The 26,163-nt window shown below is 46.6% G+C and overlaps 1 protein-coding gene across 4 annotated transcripts in view; it reads left to right on the forward strand.

The window, feature by feature from the left end:
* Positions 1-26,163, forward strand: part of NFASC (neurofascin) — a 175,868-nt gene that overhangs the window by 77,451 nt on the left and 72,254 nt on the right. For all 4 annotated transcript variants that reach the window (XM_040636508.1, XM_040636505.1, XM_040636506.1 and 1 more), the window contains exon 2: positions 6,243-6,348. In XM_040636508.1, coding sequence (XP_040492442.1) covers positions 6,243-6,348 — 106 coding nt within the window. The remainder of the gene's footprint in view (positions 1-6,242; positions 6,349-26,163) is intronic.

Consider the following 26,163-nt stretch of genomic DNA (forward strand, 5'->3'; position numbering starts at 1 on the left):
TTCCAAGCTGGTTTTTGTGTTTTTTTGTTTATTTTATAGATTCCTTGAGATTTTCTACATAGACCCTCATGTTATCTGCAAATAGAAGCAGTTTTATTTCTTCCTTTCTGTCCTGTATGCCCTTGACTTCCTTTTCTTCCTTTATTCCACTGGCTAGAACTTCAGGCAATATGCTGAGGAAGATCGGTAAAAGTGGACATACTTGCTTTGTCTCCAGTTTTAAAGGGAAAGCATTCAGTCTTTCACCATGAAGTATAATATTCACTGTGGATGTTTGTAAATTTTTACTTTTATTTTTTTAGTTTTTTTCTTTTTTTTAATTATTATGTTCAATTAGCCAACATATCATTAGTTTTTGATGTGGTGTTCAGTGATTCATTAGTTGTGTATAACACCCAGTGCTCATCACAACATGTACCCTTCTCAATACCTATCACTCAATTTTTTAAAATTTTAAAAATTTTTAAAAATCAAGTTGAGGAAGTTTCTCTCAAATTTTTTCTGAGAGTTTTTTTTTAATCATGAATGGGTATCGAATTTTGTCAGATGTTTTTTTCTGCCTTGATTGATAGGATCATGTGATTTTTTCTTCCTTAGCTTGTTAATATGGTGGATTTCTTTGATGATTTTAGAATAGTAAGCCAGCCTTGCATCCCTGGAATGAATCTACTTGGTCATAGTGTACAATTCTTTTTATATATTGCTGAATTCTATTTGCTAATTTTTAAAAAGATTTTTGTATCTATATTAATGGGAGGTATTATTGATCTTTAGTTTTCTTTTTCTTTTTTTTTTTTTCTTTGTCTGATTTTGGTATCAGAGTCATATACCTTCATAAAATGAATTGGGAAATGTTTGCTTCTATAGTATGGAGGAAATTTTCTAAAATTGGTGTTGATTCGTCTTTAAAAGTTTGTTAGAATTCTTCAGTGAAACAGTCTAGGCCTGGAAATTTCTCTTTTGGGAGATTTGAAATTATGAATTCAATTTCTTTAATAATTATAAAGCCATTTGAATTATCTGTTACGTATTAGGAGTTATGGGTGTTTGCATTTTCGAGGAATTGGTCCATTTTGAGTTAGTTTTTAAATTTATGTGTGTAGAGTTGTTTGTAGTGTTTTCTTATCCCTTTGAGGCCTGGAGGGTCTTTAGTGACATCTCCTTTTTCATTCCTGATATTGGCAATTTTTTTTTCTTTTTCAGTTTTGCTAGAGGTTTGTCAGTTGTACTGATCTTTTCAAAGAACTAGCTCATGTCAGGAGAAAAAGAAAAAGAAAAAAGAACCAGCTCATTTCATTGATTTTCTACATTGGTTTTGCTTCATTGATTTCTGCTATTTCTTGTTTCCTTCCTTCTGCTTGCTTTCGGTTTATTTGGTCTTCTCTACTTTCTTGAAGTGGGACCTCATATTATTGATATGAGACTTTTCTTCTTTTCTAATGTATGTATTTAGTGCACAAATAAAGTCAGGATAAAAATAATGATGTGGACAATTTAGACTCCTCTTATAGATAAAGAGGTAATTTTTCTAGTAAGTAAAGAGTTCCTTCAAACTGATAAGAATAAACTGACTACCCAGTAGAGAAATGGGCAAAGAATAGGAACAATTAAAGAAAAAGAAAATACTCAAATTCATTCATAATAAGTGAACCACAAAAGGCAATTAGATTGTAAAAGACCAAAAAAAAAAAACTAAATTAATAATACAGCATATTGGAGAAGTGAGCAGCAGAAACTCAACTATTGCTGGTGGGAGTATAAATTTTCACAGCCTCCATGGAGAGCAATTTGGCCACATTCCCTTTGACCCAGAAATTCTGCATCCAAGAAGTCATCCTAAAAATAGTCTTGCAAGTGTGAGAAATCACATATATCCAAGAATATGTATTGGAGCAATTTTCCGCATCTGATGATTACAAACATCCTACATGTCTAAGAACGGAGGGTTGAGCACATAAATATGATATGCTCATACAATGAAATACTATGCAGCTGCTAAAAGCAGTCTTACATGAGCTAATATAGAAAGATATCTAAGATGTTTGTTAACTGAGAAAAGCAAGGTATGTGAAAAATATGTATAGCATGTTGTAATTAAAAAACAAATCTGGGGGCACCTGGGTGGCACAGCGGTTAAGCGTCTGCCTTCGGCTCAGGGCGTGATCTCGGCGTTATGGGATCGAGCCCCACATCAGGCTCTTCTGCTATGAGCCTGCTTTTTCCTCTCCCACTCCCCCTGCTTGTGTTCCCTCTCTCGCTGGCTGTCCCTATCTCTGTCGAATAAATAAAATCTTTTTTAAAAAATCTGTATCTATGTATACACAGCCAGCCTCTGTAAGGATACACAAGAGATTGGTAACAGTGGCTGGCCAGGGAGAGGGGCTAAGTGGAACTGGGAAGCTGGGGGACAGCGTTGGGAGGGGAATTTATATATATATGTATATACTTTTTAATATACTTCATTTTATACTCTTTTGCATCTTTTCATATCACGTGAAGGGATTACCTATTCAAAAAAAGTAAAATAACTTTTTAAATGCTTAGGTTAAGTAAGAACCTCCAGAAAGAAATAGAAACAGAGACAAAATAAGTCTTTGTTCCCTGCACACAGAATAAATATCCAAGGGGAGGAGGGGCATGAGCCAGGACTCAGGAGAATTTTGATATTGTTCGTCTTCAGAAATAAGCACTTACAGAATCATAGAATTCCAAGGCAAGAAAGTCTTGGAGATTCCCCAGACCCACTTTTATTCTGGGAAGGACAATCTGTGAGTAAACATTTGCAAAGAAGAAATCTGTAAACACTCCCCACACAGACATCGAGATAAAAAGACCAAGAATAGCAGTTTGGGAGCCAGTGAGCAACCCCAGACATTCCTTCTGGTCACCGTTCGGACATGCTCTGCCTGCCCCTTATTGCTGGGGAGCATGTTCCACTGCCCATTGTGCCCCCTGTAACCCAGCAGGTGTCTGGCCTTCTAGAAGCTGGGCACTACCTCAGATGCCCAGCAACTTGGGAGTGGTCCCCACCCATCTGTAACTGAGTGCCATTCTTCTTGCAGCCTGTGGGATATCGGGTGCCTTCTTGATCATGGTTCCTCCTCAGAGCATCAGGTGTCCTTCCTGGAACCTTCTTACCCCCGGGTCAGGTGGAGAGTTTTTACCATGGATTCCAAGTCTCCCTTCTCACTTAACCCTGAAGTCCTGTGAGTGATGATGATAAAAACACTGGGAGTGGTTATAACCTCCTCATCTTTAAGATTTTCTGTCTGTCTTTATATCTGTCCATTTCTCTTCAAATCACAGCTCTCATTTGATACTCACAGCAACCTCATAGGGCAGATCTGATCCCTAATTTTTAAACGACAGCAAAATATTGTACAAGGATTTGTTTTCCAAGTGCTTTCCCGCACATTATCTCATTGTAGTCCCCCAGTGCCCTCATATAGGCAAGGAAAATTTTATTAACCCAGATATACAAGTGGGGATATTAAAGAAGCATCTGTGGAATGCTGAGTCTTTGGGATAAAAACATGTGGGCTTGAATACTGGTTCAATAGGTTTATTCCTCCTGTTTCCTCCAGTGCGAAATGGGGATGATGATATCCACATCCTTCATCATCAGACTGGACTGCTGTTAGGATTAAATAACTATGGTTTGGAAGGGTTTTAAGAATTAGCATTCTAATGATTTCTTGTTTCTCAGACTATTCCATCATTTAAAATTTATTTGTATTTTGAAAATGTTTTGCAAAGGAGAGAATTATGTAACGAACTGGACATGCCCATCGTTGTCTGCAACAATCGTCAATACAAAGCCAATCCTGTCTCAGCTATACTCCTACCCACCTTTTCTTCTTTTGATTTATTGACCTGTTTTCAAAATAACAAAGTACTTCCCTAACATCCTCAAAATGGGTTATTTGGAGTTTTAAAAGATATTCGTAGGGATTCATAATGTATTTATGTTTCAATCTATTGCAGTTATGATCCTTGTTGATGTCCAGTTTGACCAAGGAGACCTTATTCTGGTTGGCTTTTGAGTCCTTTTGGCATGACTCCTGTTATAGTCTTTGACACTGCATTTGCTCTTTTGGTTTGATGAGATGTTCTAGGCTTATCTTGTACAATTGCTGCCTCAGACATTTCTCCAAGGAAGCCTGATTCCTTTGGGGGGGGGGCAGAATTTAGAGTTCATAAACTGATTGCCAATGGTGCTCAATCCTCCTGGAATGATCCTTGTTTCTAGGTCTTACAGTGAACAGGGCTAGAGAGTATGTTTGTATGTGCACATGTACACACATATGTGTGGAAGATAAAACATATGAAGTTCATACTGATACTCCAGTGAACAATCAGGGCTATAGACTTTTTACCTGATCTCATGAATCTTACATCTGTATCACCTTTCAAGAAGAAAATCTTCTTTCTCAGCAACATTAGTAGTATAATTCATTTGACTTATTCCACAATACACTACAAAAGTCCCAGAATAACAATAAGAAAAATATAATAATACCATCAATAATAGGATTATTGAAAACCGTTAGGGTTTGAGGGGCCCAGGGAGTGGGGCAGTTCCTTTTATTCTTAGGTATATTCTTCCAGGGATATTCAATCAAATTACTGTGGGTTTTTTTTTTTTTAAGATTTTATTTATTTATTTGACAGAGAGAGAGACAGCCAGCAAGAGAGGGAACACAAGTAGGGGGAGTGGGAGAGGAAGAAGCAGGCTCCCAGCGGAGCAGGACCCTGGGATCACGCCCTGAGATGAAGGCAGACGTTTAACGACTGAGCCACCCAGGCACCCCTCAGTCAAATTACTGTGTTTTAATTTCTCTATGTGTACTGCCAACCAGCTGGACACATAAACTCATTTGTTGCATTTTATTTTAATTTTAGGCATTTCTTTTTAAAATATTAATTGTGCTTTTATAATTATGTCAGATATTTACACGTTCCAAAGCAAATTCACACAACAAGGTCTATTTCAAACCCACTTTTATCACTGTCCGATCCACCTCATTCCTCCCCCTCTCAGTAGGTCTTTTAAAAAAAATTTTAAGATTATTTATTTGAGAGAGAGCATGTACGTGGGGTGGAGGAACAGAGGGAGAGGGAGAGAGAGAGAGTCTTAAGCAGACTCCTTGTTGAGTGCAGAGCCTGATGTGGGGCTCAATCTCGCGACCCTGAGATCACGACCTGAGCCAAAACCAAGAGTTCGATGCTTAACTGACTGTGCCACCCAGGCGCCCTTTAAATTTTATTTTATGCTTTATCCTTTTATCGTCTTTTTTAAAAAAGCAGATACTTATCTTTGCATTTCGCTCCCTTTCCCTTATTTATTTCTTAAATAAATGATAACATTTATTTCCTATCATGTTTTTTCCTCTTAACAGTAGAGATCACAACATAGGCATGTAGGATATATCTCAAACAGATTCCTAGAGCTGGGATTGCCGGTCCAAGAGTGAATGCAGGCGTATTTTGATAGACATCACCACATTCTCCTTTACAAAAGTGGATTTTACCATTTCCTGCAGACACATTTTAATGTTAAAGCAAATGATTAAGTGAGATATGTTATCTGCACGGAGAAAGGTAAAATGGTTGCCCAGAAGGACTGGAACTGGGCTTGAACCTGTAAATTCTAACTAGTAATAACTTCTCCCCATTTTACAAATGAAGAAACTGAGACACATGCAGAGAAGTGATCCTCCTTAAATGACATAACAAATTAGAACTTCAAATACATGCCCCTGACCCTAAAATTAGATCTCCTTTCAATGTTATGGATCTATTTATGATGAACTCGGTTTGACTATCTGTAGGTGGGGAAGAAAAACCTAATAGTTCTCTTAAGTTAATTAATGAGATAATAATGGGTAAATTCCCCCATGGGTGTAGGAGAAATTCTCCAAGATATGGCTTAACTCCTTTAGGTGAATGGGGAATCAGTGATTAGATTATGATGTCAGGGCACTAATAATGATCTTGTGGATGAAAGAGACCGCCAAAGTCTAACATGTTTAGGCACCTTGCAGAATCGCTGTCATTTCTTACACAGTGCCTTGAATTTCTTTAAACAAAGATGTCATTATGCTAAGCAAAACTTTCCAAATGGGTGTGGACAACGATGTAATTTCCCAGTGAATGAACAGACTGCGAACCACAAAACAAAGCCTTTTCTCTTTCTTTCCTAGAGTGACCCTGGGGCTCTTTATGCTTTTGCTCTGTGACAGGTTGATTGACTTATGTGCAATTTGGGACCCTGGAGTTTTCCTTCCCGCTGCAGGCTGGAAGAGAGCCTCTGATATCGCAAGAAGGAGGCTGAATGAGGCAGAGACGGTGAGTGGAGTGAGTGGGGCTTGGCCTGGTGCATGTGGCTCAGAGATGGGGGTGGGGGGAGATTCTTGCCTCTCCTCTTCTCTTTGATGAGCCAAGGTTCTTTGGCTTCCCGAGTCCTGTGAAAGAACATCTCCTTCTTTCTCCCTGGAGCTGGCCACAGAGCCAGACCTCCAGGCTCTCCTTTGCAAGGAGGCTGGCACTGGGGAAGCTTCAGCTCCTTTTCTCCAGCAGATTCAGTCAGTGGCATTAGTCTTGTTATTGTCCCAACTGTCCACCTGAATTGAAAAATTGGGAAACAGCTTTGTGACCCACGCCCCCCCGTCCTGCCCCATGGAGCCTGGCCTCCACAACCTGGGAGCCTCCTGAGTGACAGCCTCGGCATATGGGGGACAGTCTGGAGAACCCCTCCTCTGGGCAGGGCTTTGGGCCCCAGCAGATGGACAGCTGTCCATGGCCCAGTGAGCAACCCGAGGCCCATATCACTGAAGCAGACCCTGTGTGCACGGTCTGCATTGTTCCGTTCTCAGCTAGAATTTCCTGCTGCCCACGGCTCCTGTTTTCGTCTCAGGCTGGGGTGGCAGGGGAGGAAACGCGGGAAGTGAAGGCTGCAGTTTTAACAGAGGAGTCACTGGTGACAGATCACAGGCTAGCAGCCTGGAGGCCTGAACAGAGAAAGGTTTCTTTTTTTTTTTTTTTAAAGATTTTATTTATTTATTTGACAGAGATAAGAGACAGCCAGTGAGAGAGGTAACACAAGCAGGAGGAGTGGGAGAGGAAGAAGCAGGCTCATAGCGGAGGAGCCTGATGTGGGGCTCGATCCCATAACGCCAGGATCACGCCCTGAGCTGAAGGCAGACGCTTAACGACTGCGCCACCCAGGCGCCCCCAGAGAAAGGTTTCTTATTCTTGACTCTGGGCGCCTCTGCCGCATGGCATTTTGTCTTTCTCTCTCCAGCCCCCTTTCCAGATGTCTTCTGTTCTCCCAGGAGTTGGAAATGGGGGCGCGGCGGGGGAGGGGGGGATGAAGGGAGGGGTTGAAAGATGGGAGCAGAGCATGCTGATGACATGGATTTCAGATCTGGACAAAATCCAGCTGTACTTGCTTGGTGACTTTAGGAGTGTTTCTAACTGCTCTAGGCCTGAGTTTCTTGGTTTATACAATGGGGATAATAATGGATGTCTTGTAGATTAAAGATTAAATGTCCAAAGAGCCCTGCACAGTGCCTGACACATGGCAGGTGTTCAGTCAATGAAAGTTATTATTATGTAGCCCTATCAACAGAGCTCAGATATACTTGTCTTATCAAGGTAGTTTCTGTGTGGGACCTTTTAGGGCTACAACTTGCTTTTATAACACTGTCAGGTTTCAGGGACCGCTTGGGAAATCCATCTGACCACAGGGCTTTTCACTGAATCGTTGCTACTAAATATTTGAACTTGAACATACACCTGACCTTGCCAGGTGGGAGGCACAATTCTTTTGTTTTACTGTTTTTGGAGGGCCTTGATCACAAAAGTGGTATGCCAGGCTATTTTCATGGACAGGTAAAGATATGAAAAACAGCATGGGAACAGAGCCGGGACGGAATTGGGAGGTAGTCAGCGTTGCATTACCATGCACCCTCTCGGCGCTTTTTCAGGTGCCCTCTCCACTGTCTGTCCCTGTACCCGCCAGAACCCCTCAGTGCCCTGCCTGGACACCAGCCCTGAAGGTTGCCTCCCCAGACTCCTGCCTGAGGACCCCCCCTCCTCAGGTGATAGCAGCACCACACCCCACTAGCACATCTGGCTGGCAGCTGCTGTCACGCCCACGAGCAAACTTGTGCTGGCTTGCACCTCTGAACACTTCCAACCTAACCAGCAATCCCTAATATGGGTTCAGAGCTTTATTTTTATAGTGCGTCCATTTAATTATGTCATCTGACTTTCCTGACCATTCATTCTGTGGTGCAAGCAAGGCAGGGGTCTTCATTCCGTTTGACGGAGGACTATATGAGGCTCCAGAAGTTATTTCTCCAAGGTCCACAAAATACATTAGCAGCGGAGCCCATCCTAGAGGTGAGATGCCCGAATTACAGGTGTTTTTCTTGCCATGACATCACAGCGCCTCCTCCAGTCTCGGGCACCGGCACGTCATGAGGGGTCAGTGGGTCAGAGGACTTTCAGACACACAGAGAAACCTTTAAAAAGAAAAAAGTACAGAGAGTACATGTGAGCAGGCCCATATGGCTATGGAGGGAACGATAAGTTCTGGGAGAAGGAGAGCTGATCCAGGTCTCTTTAGATGGTGAACATCGTCATCCTTAGAATAATCAACATTCTGGGCGCTCCCCATATGTGCCGGGTGCTGTGCTCTGTCCTTGACGTCGCTCTCCCGTGTAATCTGCACAACAAACCTATGACATAGGGCCCGTTGCTCACTTGCTACTGGTGACAGAGATGCAGAAAGATTAAGGCTGTGCCCAAAGCTGCACATCTAAGAAAGTGCCAGCCCTTGAATCTGAAGCCCAGCAGTCCGGCCCCGGGACTCGCACAGTTGGGTTTGGGGGTGGCCAGTTCCCAGTCTTCCTGGAAACTCTGCGTAGCCTTTTCTCGGCCAGCCTCCAGCCAGGTTCCAGGTGGGAATCTGATTTCAGAAGCCTCACGGGGGCCAGTCCTCCGTTTCTGGGTCCTCCTTCCCTCTGGCTCTTCCCCTTTTGTTCAGAGGCCACTGCCATCTGGAGCTGCCCCAGGCATCTGCTCTCAGCACACGCCTCCCTCCCCGCTCAGCCTAATCTCTCCCCTCCCTCCCTCCCCCACCCCAGCACTTCAGCTCCGGGTCCTCACCAGGCCCTCGGAGCGGACACCTGCCCTCTGACGCAAGGCAGAGAAACCTCCCAGTTCCCCAGGCCTTCCGCTTCCCAGATGGATCCATTCGGTTAATTGCACTCAAACTCCTAAGCCCTCCCGCCTGTTGCAGAGAAGCTGGGCCTTCTCTCTCCAGAAACATTCTAACAGGCCACCTCGGACAACGTGGGCTCAGGGCGCATGGCTGTGGGTTGCTGGAGAGGGGCCCGGGAGCTACATTAGGAGCTGTTTTGCGTCTCCACCCCCTGCCCCAAGACTGATTCCTGGGCCCTGAGACAGCACCCGTGCTTAGCTACCTTCTCCTGGTGCGCTGAGATCGGCGGGCTAGGTGTGGGGACGAGGCAGCAGCAGCAGCGAGGTTGGTGAAAGCTAGTCCCCTAACAGCTGTCTACCTCATTTCTCCCGAAGTGATGCAATCTCTCCTCCACCCTCAGCCTTTTCTGCTGCCCCGCTAAACCCACCTTTTTAGCAGAAGCAGGGCTGTTGAATTTGAGACAGCAAGTCACCTGAGTTTCTATTGCTAACAAGAGGACCGCATCTCTAGCAAAGAGAGAGTCGTTCTGCTTGCTGATGTATGTGCGTCACAGGGCATAAGACGCAAAGCTGTCCTCCGCACCGCTGGGGCCAATCTTCGGTGTAAGCACTGCAGCTGCCAGCGCTTTGCACCAGACTCCCAGACACATGGCGCATCTTCTAACGCAGGCAGCAGCCTTCCCTGTCTGTGCCACCTCCCCTCCTCCAAGCTCCCATATTTTCACACTCCCAGCCTGCAGAAGCCTGCCGGGATGGCAGTTGGATCCAGACTGATGTCTGTCTAGGATGTAAATGGAGGGGGCTGGAGGGAGGGAGGGGGGACAGATGCCACTCCCTCCTGCTGTCTTAGACCTTTCCTCCCTGTGCCCCTTTATTAGTCTGACAGGAATTTTTAAAAACTGCAACGGGGCATGTACTATCCTTGGAATATCAGCGGCTACCAGTCAGGAGAGCAGGATGGAAGTCACCTCCGAAGAGGTGCCGCGGCTTTCCCTCTCAGGGGCGGACTCCAGCCAGGCGCAGTTGATGTCATAGGTCATGGGGCGTTAGTGGAAGGAGCTGACGTGAATAAAGGGTAGGGGTCTCCAGCAGTGTGAAGTGTTGGGTTGAGGAGACCCTGGCAGAAGCAGGAAAGAGGAGAGCCCAGAACTGCTTTGGCTGGTCTGGGATCTTACAAGAGCCTCCCTTTCTCTCTGGTCTGAAGTAGACAATGCCTGTGCGGATAACCGTGTGTTGGGTTTAAGAGTGAATAGTGACTCCTTGGCCACAGAGCCGATGTTCAGTTATTGGCACAGGCATTGTGCATTTTGCAGATCTACAAAGCAGACTTGTAGATTCGAAAGCCCAAGTCATCCAAAGCCGTGTAACAACACCATACACCAGCGGTAACGTGGGGGATAAGAGAAAGGACCAGTGGTTTTTGAATGCCAAGTTTGTGCCAGGCCTTGGGTTAGATGCTGTATATAGACTTTAGCCTGCTAATTGATGTAAAATGAATTGACTCAAAATAATCCATTTAATTCATAATTATCGCAACAACCTTTTAATAAGTGTCCTCATCCCACTCTTAAAGGCAAGAAAACTGAGGCTCTAAGGGAGAGTGAACACATTGTTGAAGCCCACGCAGCAGGTGGATGGCCAAGGGGGCACTGAAGCCCAGATGCGTGGCTCCAAGCCCATGACCTTTGCACATGCCAGAGGCATTCTTCGTCACTTCCTCTTGAAGCCATATCTCTGAATCCGTGTCTGGTGTGTTTCCCCTGGTCTGCAGGGTTTCCTCGCTAGTTCATTTTTCACCTCTATTGACTAAACCCAGCCCTGTTCGGCTTTGAACAACAGGCACTTGTTCCTGTGAAGGACACAGGAACGAGGTAGAAGCCACTGCCCCCGCCCTCAGGAAGCTCACAGTCTGATTAAGGGGCTGAAGGTCCAATCTCTTGCACCCCAAACAAGCTTCTCCTCTAATCTTGTCCCTCTTTTTTTTTTTTCTGCTTGAGCTCAGTCTGTGGTTTTCAAGTGGCTTCAGAACCTCGGTCTATGAAGCCAGGCTTATAATCCCACAAACAGAGGATGGAGTAAGCAGCTTCACACGAGTGACGTTGTAAGCAGATGGATCCAGATGGTGGGTCCGCGGATGGACAGTGGCCTGGACTCCACATGGGGCACCCCACTCAGGGAACCTGGGAGCCCCCCGGTCAGTGCCTGGGGTAGGAAGCTGCATTTGAAAGAAAGATGGTTAGGGCTTCAATGCACAGCGGTCTTCCTTTAGGAAAACTTCTGAGTGGGATTGAGTTTCCTACCTGCTCTCTCCGCAGCATGCCCTCCGTACAGCAGTTTGCCATTTACTGTGGAGTGAGGGACAGCACGGTGACTAGCCAAAGGTGGCATGCAAACACGGAGCCCTCCGTCTTTTGTTTTAAATCAATATCCAGGGTATTAAAGTTCCCAGTCCCCCAAATGAATTCTTCCTTAAACTTATCAACTGACAAATTTTATGATTCTCTTCATAAATCTCATAAATTTTAACAAGCATTTGTTGGATCCCATTAAGAAACTTAGTTCAAAAATAAATAAATAAATCTTTAAAGAAAAGAAAAGAGAAAAGAAAGAAAGAAGGAAAAAGAAAGAAAGAAAGAAACTTAGTTCAGTGGGGTGCCTGGATGGCTCAGTCAGTTGAGCTCTTGGTCTCGCCTCAGGTCATGATCTCAGGGTCCTCTGCTTAAGGATTCTCTCCCTCTGCCCCTCCTCCCACTTGCGGGAGAGCGTGCACTCTCTCTCTTTCTCTCTCTCTAAAATAAATAAATAAGTCTTAAAAAAAGAAACTTAGTTCATTAAATCCCTTTCAACATATGAAACTACGTTTGTAAATTTTATCACTTTCCTTTTTGAAATATCACAGTTTTCTAACAAAGCCTTCCCATTCCTTATGTAATGCTTTTTTCTTATTGATATTATAAAAACAGCTTTGTTGAGATATAATTCCCATACCATCACCTCAATTAATTTCAAGAACATTTTCATTGCCTTTGCCCTCCAACCCCCCAAAACCCCATACCCATTAGGGGTCCCTCCCCTTCCCCCCACTGTGGTCTTTCTCTAGCCCTAGACAACACTGATCTACTTTCTACCTCTACAGATAGACCTACTCTGAACATTTTATATTAATGGGACTATGCAGTACCTGGGCTTTTGCGACTGGCTTCTTTTATTTCGCACAATGTTTTCAAGGGGCGTCCATGGTGTAACCTGCCTCCACACCTCACTCCTTTTTATGGCTGAGCAGTAGTGTGCTGTATGGATGTACCCATTTTATCTATCCATCCATCAGGTGATGGACATTTGAGTCATTCCACTTTCTGGCAGTTGTCAGTTATGCTGCCGTGAACATTCCTGTGCAGATTTTCCTGCGGACATATATTTTCCGTTCCCTTTGTTACCTACCCAGGAGTGGGATTGCTGGGTCATGGGATCACTCTGTGTCACCTTCTGACTTTTCACACTAAATACAAGCCTCTCTTTCTGGCCTTCTGCCTTCAATGTCCATCTTTTCTCCCTCCCGGGTCCCTCCTTCTTACCCTACCCAAATCTTGGACCCCACGCTTGGAGACCTGTCACATAGGATTATATCACTTCCCCTCCAGCCTTCCACTGAGCCACTTTCCTTTAATGACAGGCGGGGGGAGACAGGAGGGGGTGGGGGCCTCACAACCCTCTCTCTCCAGCTGTGAGGAAAGATGTGCGCCTAATTGCTGTGAAACTTTCTCCCTGAGGGTAGAAGATGGGGAGCCAGACAGTGAGAAGCTAGGTTGCTGAACTGTAAAGAGGTGGGAGCTCCTTTCTCCTTCCTGAAGGTGCCAGAATTCCTCCCCAAGGGGGTTGTTCCCTACCCATCCTCCCAGGCCACATTTCCTGACATCAGTTTGGTTTATGCTGATGGTTCCGAGGTGGGGGCTCTCCATCCATGTTAACTTCTGTTTCCTTTACACGCTGCTTTATCCGCTAATCTTTCTATGGAAGGAGACTGGTCAGAGCTCAGTGAACCACAGGCAGGGCCAGTGAGTGGAGCCTGAAACATGGAAAGTTACAGATAGCCACAAACCTTATTTAAGCCAGCCCCTGCACAACATGTTAGCCCAGCTAGTCCTCAGCTACACTGACGACATTGGAGAGCCTGTCCCATTCCACATATGTTTCCTAGTCCTGCCTCCTGGAGGGTGAAAAATAAGCAATAATAATAGGGGGAGAAAATGCACAGCCCCAAAGAACTTCAGAAAACTGGCTGGATTGTAGCACCAGCAGTGTCCTTCCCCAGTGTGGCCAGCAACCGCTGGCCCATATGGGAGCTGTCAGCAGGACCAGAATATGGACCAGGCCACCTGTATGCTTTGGGCTTCCGTGACAGGCCAGGCTAAGATGTGCCAGGCTGCAGCTGGCCTGGATGAGATGATGGAGAGATGAGATGATCCAGCAACCTTGCTTCCTCCACGTATCAGGCTATATGTACAAGGATGTTCATTGTGGTGGTGTTGTAATGGAGAAAAAATAAGGAAGAACAACCTAAAAGAGATGGTTAAAAGCTGTGTGGTAGACCCTCACAGTGCAGTTCGTAAAGAGAATCTCCGTAGGCCTCCGTGTCCAAGCTCCATTGGCTTGGTGACCCAACCACTTATGCCATAACAGTTAGATGCAAGCACGCCCCCCCCACCCCGGAAGTGCTACACTTTCTTGGTGGGTGCAGCCTTCTTGTGGGGCCCCAGCCTGCCTGGTGGCTTATGAGTACCAGGGTGCCTGGTAAGTACTTTGTGCTCCTATAGAGCCTGGTGTGAAAACTGGATATTCCACTAGATATTTGTGGTGGTCACCGTGAGGGAAGGACCTCTTCCCCCTTTCTTCTCTCCCATTCTCTCCCTCCCTCACCCCCAGCTTAATAAATAGCCAAGTGGTTCAGGTTTCAACCTATAGATTAGTTCTGGGTGTTGAGCAGGAAACAGCTGTTTTCAGCCAAATCCCTAATCTTAAACCCAGGTGTCCCCCTTGGCTCCCTCCCCAGGTGGGAATCAAGGGCCACCTGATACTCTTGTTTCCCCATCCCCCACTCCTGCTGAGCCCTGTGGCCTCTGTGAACTTAGCCGAGGCAAGAAGAGGAGGGGCTGGGTCTGCTCGGTGCCCCTGCCTGCCACTGCCACCAACCGGATCACTATCAGTGGTTAAACACAGCCCCTTACTCCTCCCAGTTCTCTCCCTGTGACAATGAAAGGGAGCCAAGGCTGTAACAGCCACTGAGCAGATGGAGACCACCCCCCTCCAACCCTGAGAAGGAAGGTGGGGGAAGGGAGGGAGTCGAATCCCATATACTGGGTTTCCTTGGCTATTGGAAAAATCCTACAAGACAACTGGTTCAGCACCATGCAGGCAAGAAAGCTGGGTCTCTCTCCTCCTGGGCATAGGCAGAGGCCAGTGTCTAGAAGCAGTCTGGTGAGTGATTTCTTAGGCTGTCAAGCCTCGGTGCCCCAGAGGGTTTGGTGTAGTTACAGATAGCACTTCAGAGAGTGGGAGGTGGGTGCATTGTGTGGGCAGACACTTTCTTAAAGATGCTGAGACATGCGGTCATTCCGTGGGGGTGAGGAGGGGGATGTGGGGAGACGTAATCTTTTGGCAAGTGCTCCCAGAAGAGGAAGCCAAGGACTCCTCCCTGCTGCTCCCCCTTCTACGTTTGTCTTCTTCCAGAGATCCTTCTGTCTTTCTCCTCCTTGCTTGGTGCTCTGTCTCTTTGGGACAGGCTGATGATCATCAGTAGGGGGCATTTCCAGTTTCCTAGGAAACCCACCCCCTGGCCTTCAGATGCCTGTGAGCAGAGGGAGCGGAACAGGCTTGGGTCACCATCTGTTGCATCGTTTATTCCTTGGCATGAGAGAGATGGAAGGGAGGTGGCGGTGGGGATCAGAGGGCAGGAGGGGGAGCGGGGAGGAGGGTCCGCTGTAGCGCCCAGGGCAGTGCTTGTGCTGCAGGTGGACTTCAGGACCCAGGACAGCTACACTGAGCCCCAGGTGGACTTCAGAACCCAGGACAGCTACACTGAAGCCCTAGGGATGAGGGAGTAGGCAGGCTGGGAATGGAGGGGATAGCAGTTCTGGGACTAGTTAGTGCCTGGTGTAGCTGAGTCCCTAGATTCTGAGACGTGTCTGTGGGATAGAGAAAATAGGGTAGCCCTGACAGATCAGACAGAAAACTCTGAGAAGAGGGTTGGGGGGCAGTTTTCAGAAAGAAGGAGATGAGAGTGTCTGCTGAGAGGATGCTGGATAGATGCTCTTATTTGGTTATTACTGTTGTTTTCATGACTCAGGCTTATACTGTAACAATGGCTTTTTCCTATGTGATATTAACCTAGGATTTATAATATACTGATTTGCTGATGGGATAAATATCTCTGTCTGCAGGATAGGAATATCTGATCAGATGGCTTTTCACGCATCCAACACATATTTTTTGTACTGTCTCACTTCAGAGGGAGGCAAGACATGGACTCTGAGCTCAAGAAGTTCAGAGTTTGATGCAGGAGACAGACATGGGAATCCCATGGGCAGGAAGAAATGATTGCTGGAACAGAGTTTGGTGGCATGCTGGGGAATACAAGGGAAATGCAGCCTACTATTAGCAGGAAAGCAGGGTCAGTGTTGGGGTGGGGAGTGGGAGTCACCGCTCAGGGCCTTGGTGAAGAAGGGAATCTGCACTGGAGAGAAGTAAAGGAATAGCATTTCTGGCCTAGGCGAAGCAGGAGCAAAGGTGGCCGAAGGGACAGAAGGCACTTGACCTGTTTGGGGAGTGGCACGGGGCCCAGCGCTGGACTGGGTCCTGCTGGAGGAGAGGCTCCACGGGGTGGGAGCCAGATCACAGGGACTTGAGTGCTGCCCACAGAGTGTAGGCCAGCCCCACGACCACTTTCTCTGCCCAGACAGATATGATAGAAGATGACCACAGGCAGGACATACACTGGCTCTTTGTTTCTTCTTCAAGAAAGAAAACGGAATATGAGTGGGAATGTGGTTATTGTAGTGGGAATCCGAGCCACTGCATTTTTTTTGTTTTAGATTTATTTATTTATTTTAGAGAAAGCGAGAGCTCAAGAGCACAGGGGGGAGGGGCAAAGGGAACAGGAGAGAAAGAGAATCTCAAGCAGACTCCACACTGAGCACAGAGCCAGGAAGCAGGGCTCAGTCTGAGGACCCTGAGATCATGACCTGAGCTGAAATTAAGAGTCAGATGCTTAACTGACTGAAACATCCAGGTGCCCCTAGCCACCTGAGACACTGATTTATATTTATATATAAATCATTTGCAACTGTTAACTGGTTTGTATTGGGAACAAATTAGCTGAGAAATACCTTAGCCCTAAGTTCCGGGTTCCAGTGAAGAGGGGCACCTGCCTGTCTGTGGGAGCCCTCCGTCCCAGGGTGGGCCACCTCTGAGCTGTTCAGCTCCCACACACCTGGCCCTGCCCCACTTCTTATTTTGAGGTGCCTTTATCGTCTCTTGTCTTTCAGCTCTCCTCTCTGATTTCCAAACAGGTTGCTTCCGGATGGTTATAGTAGTAATAAGCCCTACTGCTTTTTTTTCTTTTTTCTAATGCAGAATGGTGGAGTTTTATGTAGGCTCTGTTGGGCTTTTATTATCTCTCTGTTCCCTCACAACATTCTGTGGCAGTGATGTGTGAATGCATTCCTTAGTTGGGTTTTGTAGTACTATTCTAGTCATTTTGTTATTTATTCTGAGAACTAATTGCTGGCATGTGGCCTCCTGCTACGAATCTGTTGGTATATCCCTAGGCATCATTCGTTCAGGAGCACAGCCTCCAAGTACCTGCAAAACTGCTTTGTTCATGGCTCTGAGTCATCAAACTGAACATATTCCATTCCTAGCTCATGTTCTCCCTATGCCCCAACCACTAACAGATGGTCATTCCCCTTTCTGTATTTTTGATACCAATCTTTAGCATCATCCTAATCCAGTTTTCCAACCTAGAAACCTTGATGCCGTCCTTCTTCTCACTGCCCACTACCAATCAATCATCAGCTTCTGGTGGTTCTAACTCAGAAAATACCCTCCCATCTCAGCCATCTGCCTGTTGCACGCACGCTCTCTCACACTGTGTGCCGAGGCCCCTGTGGTATCTGGAATCTGTGAGATGAGTGGAGTGACGGGGAGAGGAGGTGTGGTCTGAGGAACCTCACCCTGGGGATTCCCTCCTGGAGCAGGAGGATGCTGTAGAGCAGAGAGTGGCCTGCCGCTAAGCCCAGACCAGCCACCTGATGGGCAGAGTGATGGGCAGGTCACAGCCCCTCTCTTGGACTTAGGTTTACCCAAAGTTCAAAGAAAGGACTTGGGGCGCCTGGATGGCACACTAAGTTAGGTGTCCCACTCTTGGTTTCAGCTCAGGACATGATCTCGGGTTTGTGAGATCAAGCCCCATGTTGGATTCCATGCTCAGTACAGAGTCTGCTTGAGAATCTCTCTCCCTCTGCCCCTCTGACTGATGTTCTCACTAAATAAATAAATATATACATACATACATAAATCTTTTTAAAAAAAAAAAAGAAAAGAAAAGTTTTGTGTGGAGTGGAGTCACTTGAGGTCATCAGGAAGGAACACAATAAGAATAGTAAATGCAGCGTAATTGGTGTTGTGGTTCACTTTCTCATGCTTTCTCCGTTTGATTCTCCAACAACAACCATCGGAAGCGGGAATATTCATTTCCATTTTTGAAAATTTTTAAAAGGCTTGGGAAACAAGTAATTTACAAAAAAATAAGTGGCAAGACTGAGGCCTTTACTTGGATCTTCCATTCCATAAATATTCCCTGCCAGGCACCATTCCAGACACTGGGACACAAGAATGATCAAGGCATGGTCTAAGCCTCAAGAATTCCAGGGGCCCCTGGGCAGCTCAGTTGGTTAAGCATATGACTCTTGATGTCAGCACAAGCATGATCTCAAGGTTGTGAGATAGGCCCTGGGTTGGGCTCCATGCTGAGTGTGGAGCCTGCTTAAGATTCTCTCTCCCTGTCCCTCTACCCCTCCCTGCTCCCCCCCAGCATGCAAGTGCACTCTCTCTCTCTAAAAAACAAGAGAATTCCACAAAGAGGGACAAAAGGTTAAGCCAGCAGCAAGCAAACTGTAGCCCTCAGGCCAATTCCATCCCACTTCCTGTTTTTGTAAATAAAGTTTTATTGGGACATAGCTATGCCCATTTGCTCATTTATTGTCCATGGTGGCTCCCTCACTACAGTAATAAAGTTCAGTAGTTGTGACAGAGACTGTATGTCTCATGAAGCTCTCACAAAGCCTGAAATACTTACGATCTAGATCTTTACAGAAAAGGTCTCCAATCCTTAGTTTAAACATACAGTTTTACCAGTGTGCTCAGTGCCCCAGAGAGGCAGGTGTAAGGTAGAACAGAGATGGATACTCTCAGTTCTGCTGGGGGCCGTGGGGTGGGGGTGGGAGGTACAATGAATTAGTCACAAAGCAGAAGGTGCCTGAGCTGCAGGATGTTGCAGACTGAGTAGGAATTTATCACGTGACAAGGAGGGAAGGCCTTTGGGGCACAGAAGATGGCACATGTAAAGTGTGGAGGTCGTAAATGGTGTGGCATGCTTAGAAAATGGCATGCCACTTAGTTAGGGAACATTCAGCATTTGGCTGGCATCCAAGAGCCCTGCAGGAGCCTGATCGTCCAGAGCCTTGCTGCTCTCGGGACTTTGGATCTGATCATATAGACTGATTGGGGTCATGTGGAAGGGTTTTCAGCAGAGCACTGACAGGATCAGACAGAGATTTAGAAAAATCACTGTAATAGCAACATGGAGAATGGATTGAACAGAGACCAGTTGGGACGTGATTGCAGTGTCTATGAGACATCATGTGTGTCAAAGGTAAGAGGATGGGAGTGTGGCGAAGGAAGTGGGGGCAAGAGACACGAGGAGGGCATATGCGGTCCAAGGGTCTCGGTGCTTGATGTGAGGTATGAAAAGAGCTGGGATTTCAGGGTGATTCCCAGGTGTCTGGCTTGGGTGACTTGGGTGGGTGTCACCCACAAAGACAGAGAATAGAGATAGAGGGGCAGGACCCCAGTGGAGACACAGAGAACATCAGGCAGAAGTAGAGGATCTAGCAGTGTGATCAGTGCCACCATGGAGGTTGGCAGGGCCAGAGAGAAGAGGAGCTCTGGAGTGGTATTTCAAAGGCCAAGGAGGAAAACGTGAGGAGGGATGGATGGAGTGGTTAACAGTTGCTGATGCCTTCAAAATATCTAGCAAGATAAAGACTGGGAACTCTGGAGTCAGCCATCAGGAGGCCAACAGGAGGTCTAGAGAGAGAGATCCAGAGTTTGGTTGGAGGAGTGAAAGAAAACTCGGTAAGTAAAGGCAGAAGCCATAGCCCACTCTTTAAACAAAGAAACTTGCATGAGAAGAGATGGAGGTGGAAAAAATTCAGGTATATATAGGGGAGCTGTGGGATCCAACGAAGATTCTGGTTTTGTTATGAGAGAAACTTGGAGGTGTTTCTCTGCTGAGGCCTAGAGGTAGTTGAGAAGAGTTTGAAAATTGAGGGGCATACTAAGTGGATAGCTGATGGTCGAGGGCCGGACTCTGTGGAAGGGAGGGGCTAGGTCCAGCAGAGGCAGGCAGGAGGAGGAAGGGACACTTCTTACACAGAAAGTGGAGGCCATGGGAAGCTTATGCATTCAACCAGCATTCCAGGGGCATTTCTGATTGACAGCACAGTCAGTTGCTAGTGATAGAAAACTGGCTTCCAGCTGGCTTAAAAATTAAGGGGAATTTTTAATGTAAACATATATGCAATTTTAAAAATCCACAGTTAGGTCTTTCTTCAGGAAATGCTCCATCAGCGACACAAACCGTGGCATGAAGAATCATGTCTTCCTACATCTTCCCTCTGTCTCCTGCAGTGTTCGATTGTCCTCCCATGACACAGGGAGACACTCCTCCATTCCCACCCACCTGGGGTACCAGGGATTGTGGAGCAGTCCCGAGAAGCCCCCTGGGCCTGGAGAGCACCCCAGGCCTCAAGGCAAAAATGCTAGCACTGGGAAGCTGGACGGATGGGTTTCCAAGTCCGGCACTGCAGCCCCAGCCTGGTGTATTCTTCCTGGCTCGTGTGCCTGGCTCTTGTGCCCATGGGCTGTTGCTGTTGGGTGCGGGGCTTCTGCATTTGGAGAGTTAGACCACTGTGCCAGGATTTTCACTTCTTTGTTTTACTAATAGAATCCTTTCTTCAAATAAAACCTTAGGCAAAATCCAGTGTAAAAACAGAGACTCTGAGGCAGCCCTGGTGAGAGTGAAGTGTAGGGAGGCCTAAGCCCCACCTGCTCCTCCTCCCCCAGTTGCCCTCCCCCCTTGGAGAAGGTCCCCAGAGGCTGCAGAGCCTTCTAAAGGGTCTTCCTGCCTCCACTATTGCCCATCTACTTGCCACCCTCCACAGAGCAGCCAGAGTGGTCTTTGTGAACAAATCTCATCAGATACCCCACCACGTAGAACACTGCAGCAACGTCCTGACATGCTTAGAATAGAATTTAAATTCCCTGCTTTGGCCTTCAGAGCCCTCCGTGAGCATGCCTGCACATGACTTACTCCATTCTTCCCCATGTGCCCTCCAGACTCCAGCCACACTGCTTTCTGTCGGTTCCTTACACCTGCCCCTCTGCTTCCTGCCACAGGGTCTTTGCACAAGCGGTTCCCACGTCCTGGGGTGTTTTTCTGACTCATCTTTACAAAGTTGGCTCCTCCTTGCCATTTAATCTTGGTCAGTTGTCGCCTTCTCACAGAGGTCTTCCTTGACCATTCACTTCCCTTTCCCACATCACCCTACTGTGGTTTCTTTTCTTTTCTTTTCTTTTCTTTTCTTTTCTTTCTTTTCTTTTCTTTTCTTTTCTTTTCTTTTCTTTTCTATTAATAGACTTTATTTTTTAGAGCACTTGTAGATTCATAGCAAAATTAAGTGGAAGGTACAGAGATTTCCCATATACCCCTGGCCCCACACACGCACAGCCTCCCCCACCCTCACCTTCCCCACCAGAGGGGGCACGTGTTACAGCTGATGAACCTACCCTGACACGTCATCACCCACAGTGCACGGTTGACATGAGGGCTCACTCCGGTGTTGTCCATTCTGTGGGTTTGGACAAATGTGTAACGACACGGGTCCATCATTACAGTCTTGTACAGAGTTTCACTGCCCTAAAAATCCTCTTTGTTCTACATGTTCATCACTTCCTCCCCCCCCCCCCCCCCCCCCGCATCAACCTCTGGCAACCTCTAATCTTTTTACTGTCTCCATAGTTTTGCCTTTTCCAGAATGTTCCTCAGCTGGAATCCTACAGTACATGGGCTCTTCAGACTGGCTTCTTTCACTTAGTGATAGGCATTTAAGTTTCCTCCGTGTCTTTCCATGGCTGGATAGCTCATCTCTCTCTAGTGCTGAATAATAATCCATTGTGTGGATGCACCCCAGTCTGTGTATCCATTCACCCGCTGAAGGACGGAGGACATCTCGGTCACTCCCACGTTGTGGCGATTACGGATGAGGCTGCTCTCGACACCCGTGTGCGGGTCGGATTGTGTTCTCTCCATTGTGCTTATTGCTACCCGATTTGTTTTCGTTCAGCATTTATTTCCGTCTGCCCCACTGGGAAGAAGTCTCCACGAGAGCAGAGAAACCTTGTCTCTTAAACTCATGTATATTCTCTAAAGCGGTCCCTGCTGCCAGGACTGTGACATGAATGAATGGCCCGCAGCCTGCTGCCCACAAGCCCCAGGTGGGCTCTGCTCGCGGAGCCATGTTCCAGCACTGCCGGTCTTTCCTCCCATCATCACAGATGTGTTGTGACCACTGGCGCAGCCCGCCCAAAGCGGGGCTGTGGAAATGCGGGGGGCTCCCCATGATGACAGCTTGTTGGAGCCGTGGGCCTCTCCTGCGTCTGCCAGGGACAGCTTGTGGTACCAACGCCGGGGGCCCCCCGGTCTGGGGAAAGAAAACAAACCGGGATCCAGAGAGAAAGAAAAATAGGAAAGCAGGTCGATTCAGGGTGGCTAATTATTTTTCCTTGCTGCCGTTACCAGTAACCTCATGTATGTAACCAGCGTGCTTCCTTCATCCCTGTGGGCTCGAAGCCTGATCAGTGGCAGCCGCTAATATTTACCGAGCTTTACTTTGCCACATACTTTATACAGGAATTGTGTGTTAAGTCATCCCAGAAGCCCCCTGGAATATGATTGTGTGCATTTTGCCGATGAGAGATACAAAGCTCCGAAGGTTCAGTACTTGCCCATGACCCCCACCTTGTAAGTGGGGGGCAGCTTCAAACCCAGGCAGTCCATGCTCTTGAACTCGACCAAGGGAGGCCATCACGTCCAGCAGTCCCCACTGATGGCTGACCATCACCCAACTTGCGTACCCATCCTGGCCCCCGTCTGAGACATTCTGAGTCCGAATCTCCCACAAGGCCTGCAAATTTAAAGTTTAGGAAACTTGAAAGCTGCATTTTGGGAAGTTGCATAAGTGAATGAGGCATCCCTGTGTACGGTAATAGAGGTTCTAAGGGCATTCGAATTCAGAAAGTGTTTTTTTGAATCTGCAGGCCCAGTTTGGCGCCTGTTTAGAAGTTTGAGGGTCCAGGGATGTGTGTCTAAGTAGCGCCCAGGAGATGCTGAGAAGCATCCGATTTCGTTCCTGTGTGGGTACATGGTCATCACAGCACCTGACCAAATGCTGTTTGCATTCTTTATGAAACGGGGAGCTCAGTACTTCACATGGCAGAACATTTCATGTGTGAGTGACTCTGTTCTCTCTCTCTTTTTTCTCTTTTCACTCAGGGGTTGCAGGGTGGGTGGGGGGGAGAACTTCAGATATACAAGACTTGAATTCATCCTCTCCCCCCGTTCATAGTACACCATCAGTCCACAAGATTATCTCCTTCGGTTTTATTTATTTTTGTTCTGTTCCTCACTCTCTCCCCTGTAATCACCCCCCCCCACTTAATGTACTTTACATCCCTCTAATCTGTCTCTTACCTGTTTGATTTGATCTAAATCAAACACATACTGGTAGTGTCTTCAGGTAGACTATTTATTATCATGGGTGTTATTGTAGGATGGCTGTATTTTTTAAATTTTTTTATTTTTATGTTCAATTAGCCAGGATATAGTACATCACTAGCTTTTGATGTAGTGTTCAGTGATCCATTAGTGGTGTGTAACACCCAGTGCTCATCACCCCACGTGCCCCCTTCATACCTATCACCTGGTTGCCCCATCCCCCACCCCCTCCCTTCTGTAACCCTCAGTTTGTTTCCCAGAGTCCAAACTCTCATGGTTTGTCTCCCTCTCTGATTTCTTCCCGTTCAGTGTTCTCTCCCTTCCCCTGTGGTCCTCCGCTCTAGCCCTTATGTACCACATACGAGCGAAACCATATGATAATTGTCTTTCTTTGCTTGACTTATTTCACTTAGCACAGCCACATGCAGAAGAATGAAACTGGACCATTCTCTTACACTATACAGAAAGATAAACTCAAAATGGATGAAAGACCTAAATGTGAGACAGGAATCCATCAAAATCCTAGAGGAGAACCCAGGCAGGAACCTCCTCGACCTTGGCCACAGCAACCTCTTTCAAGACACGTCTGTAAAGGCAAGGGAAACAAAAGCAAAAATGAACTTTGGGACTTCATCGAGGATGGCTATATAGATTAGATTATTCTTCCTTGCATCTCAGAGAAGCAGATGCCTCTCTGGAACTTTCTCCCCTTTGGTTCTAGTTTTGCCCTAATGGAGCTAACCAGAAAAATTCCATACCCTCTCCCACCATTCCAAGACAGTCATCATGGCCCCTCTTCTGCAGCCCCCATCTGCCCTCTCATGCGATATGGGATTTTCCTTATTCCTCCCCAGGATGCTCCGTAGTTACATGGCATTCCCCTTGAAGGGTCCCGACCACTCCACCCAGTCCCCGCACGCACCTCTGGATGCTGTACTTCTCTACTCCTAGCATTGGAGGAACCTGAGATAGTATATGACTGGGCCATGCAGCACGAGAGTGTAAGAAGTAAGATTTGATTAGAAGTGTGCATTTATTGCCTTCGGTTAGACATCCCTGCCCTTGACCTTTTCTTCCTGGTTATCAGGATAGGGGAACTGTAAGCCTCGGTGGTGTGGGGGTACCTGCAGGCGGAGCATCTCCCTCCTCACTCTGCATTGGGTTCTTTGAGCATGGCGCTAGAACCCCCATGCCCAGACACCAGTTGAGACTCCCCTTCCTTAGATGTGGGTGGTAAGTCCTTCAGAATGTACTAGAAGGATTGCAAGGCACATACCTGTCTTCCAGGCTCAGTGGACCGGGCTCAGGGAACTGAGGAATAACCCACCCTCCTCATCCTCTGCTGTTTTATTCTTATGAGCACATCATAGACACCAGTGCTTACTTTCTTTGTTATTGAGGTAAAATTGACATAAAGTTAACCATCGTATAGTGAGAAATTCCCTGACATTCAATGCATTCACAGTGTGTGTAACCATCCCCTCAATCAACTATTGCTTATTATACTCCAGTGGAATCCCTCTCCCACCCCAACATTATCATCACCCCAAAAGGAAACCCCATACCCGTTAAGCCGTTGCTCCCCATTCCCCCTTCCCCTCTGCCTCTGGAAAGCACCACTCTGTGTTCTGTCCATATGGATTGACCTATTTTGGATCTTGAACATAAATGAAATCATCCTATATGTGACCCTTTGTGTCTTGCTTCTCTCATTGAGTGTAGCCTTCTCGGTCTTCATCCATATCACAGCACGTGTCAGTACTTCATTATCTTCTAGGGCCAAATAATATTTCACAGAACATGCAGACTGCCATATTGCTTGTTTATTCATCTCTTGATGGACATCTGGGCTGTTCCCACTTTCTGGCTGTGGCGAGTAGTGCTGCATGAACGTGTGTGCATGTGCTTGTATGAGTCCTGGTTTTTAATTCTCTGGGTGGTCATATATCTAGAAGTAGAAATATGGGGTCATAGATACTTCTATGCTTAATTTTTTAAGGAAGCCTATATATTAATTTCTTTTTTAAAGTAGCAATTCTACTCTGGAACTTCCCTGCATAACGAGAGACAGGGGAAGTGGGTGAGGAGTCAGGAGATCTGGGTTCTTTTCCCGGCTTTGCCACTAACCAGCTGGGTGACCTTGAGCAAATCATGTCCCCTTTCTGAGCTCTTGTTTCCTCATTTGAAAAGTAAGGGCATTGCATAAAGCTAAATGATCTTTCAATTCTTTTCATCTTTTAAGATTTTTGTCAGAAAAATTTGGTTCCAGAGAGAAGAGAGAGAGAGAATTGTCAAACCACTATACGTGATTATCTCTATGTGCATTCTCTGCCATGTTTTTAAATTGTGAGTTGAAAGCACCCCAAGTAATTGGGCTTTTCTTCCCCTGCCTGTGTGTTTCTAGTTAATGAATAGCTTCTGGCTTCCTATTTCCATCAAGATTCCCAGAACAAGATAGTCCTCTCTTGCCCATCACTTCCTACTGCTTAGCAGCTCCTGAGCAAAACACGGCCGTCATGAAACCAAGACTGGCGCCATCCCATCCCCACCGTCCTCTCTGAAGGAACGCTGAGCCTCCCCCCATGCTGGTTCTCTCAGCACTCAGGTGTCAGCTGGATAACCTGAGTCTGGTCTTTGGAGATGGTGGATTCAAGGAGAGGAGTTGGCGGGTTCTTCCTGAGTCCATGTAAAGACCATCTTAGAAGGTTAGGAGGAAGAACCAAAGACGTCCTGTGATACCGTCCAGCCAGGAGATTTTTCTTCCTGGGGGATTTCTACTCTCCTGAGCATCTTCCGGCTGACTGATTCCCTGGCCCGAGTGCAGT

Source organism: Ursus maritimus, unplaced genomic scaffold (assembly GCF_017311325.1).
Source record: "Ursus maritimus isolate PB19 unplaced genomic scaffold, ASM1731132v1 scaffold_2, whole genome shotgun sequence".
Classification (NCBI taxonomy): domain Eukaryota; kingdom Metazoa; phylum Chordata; class Mammalia; order Carnivora; family Ursidae; genus Ursus; species Ursus maritimus.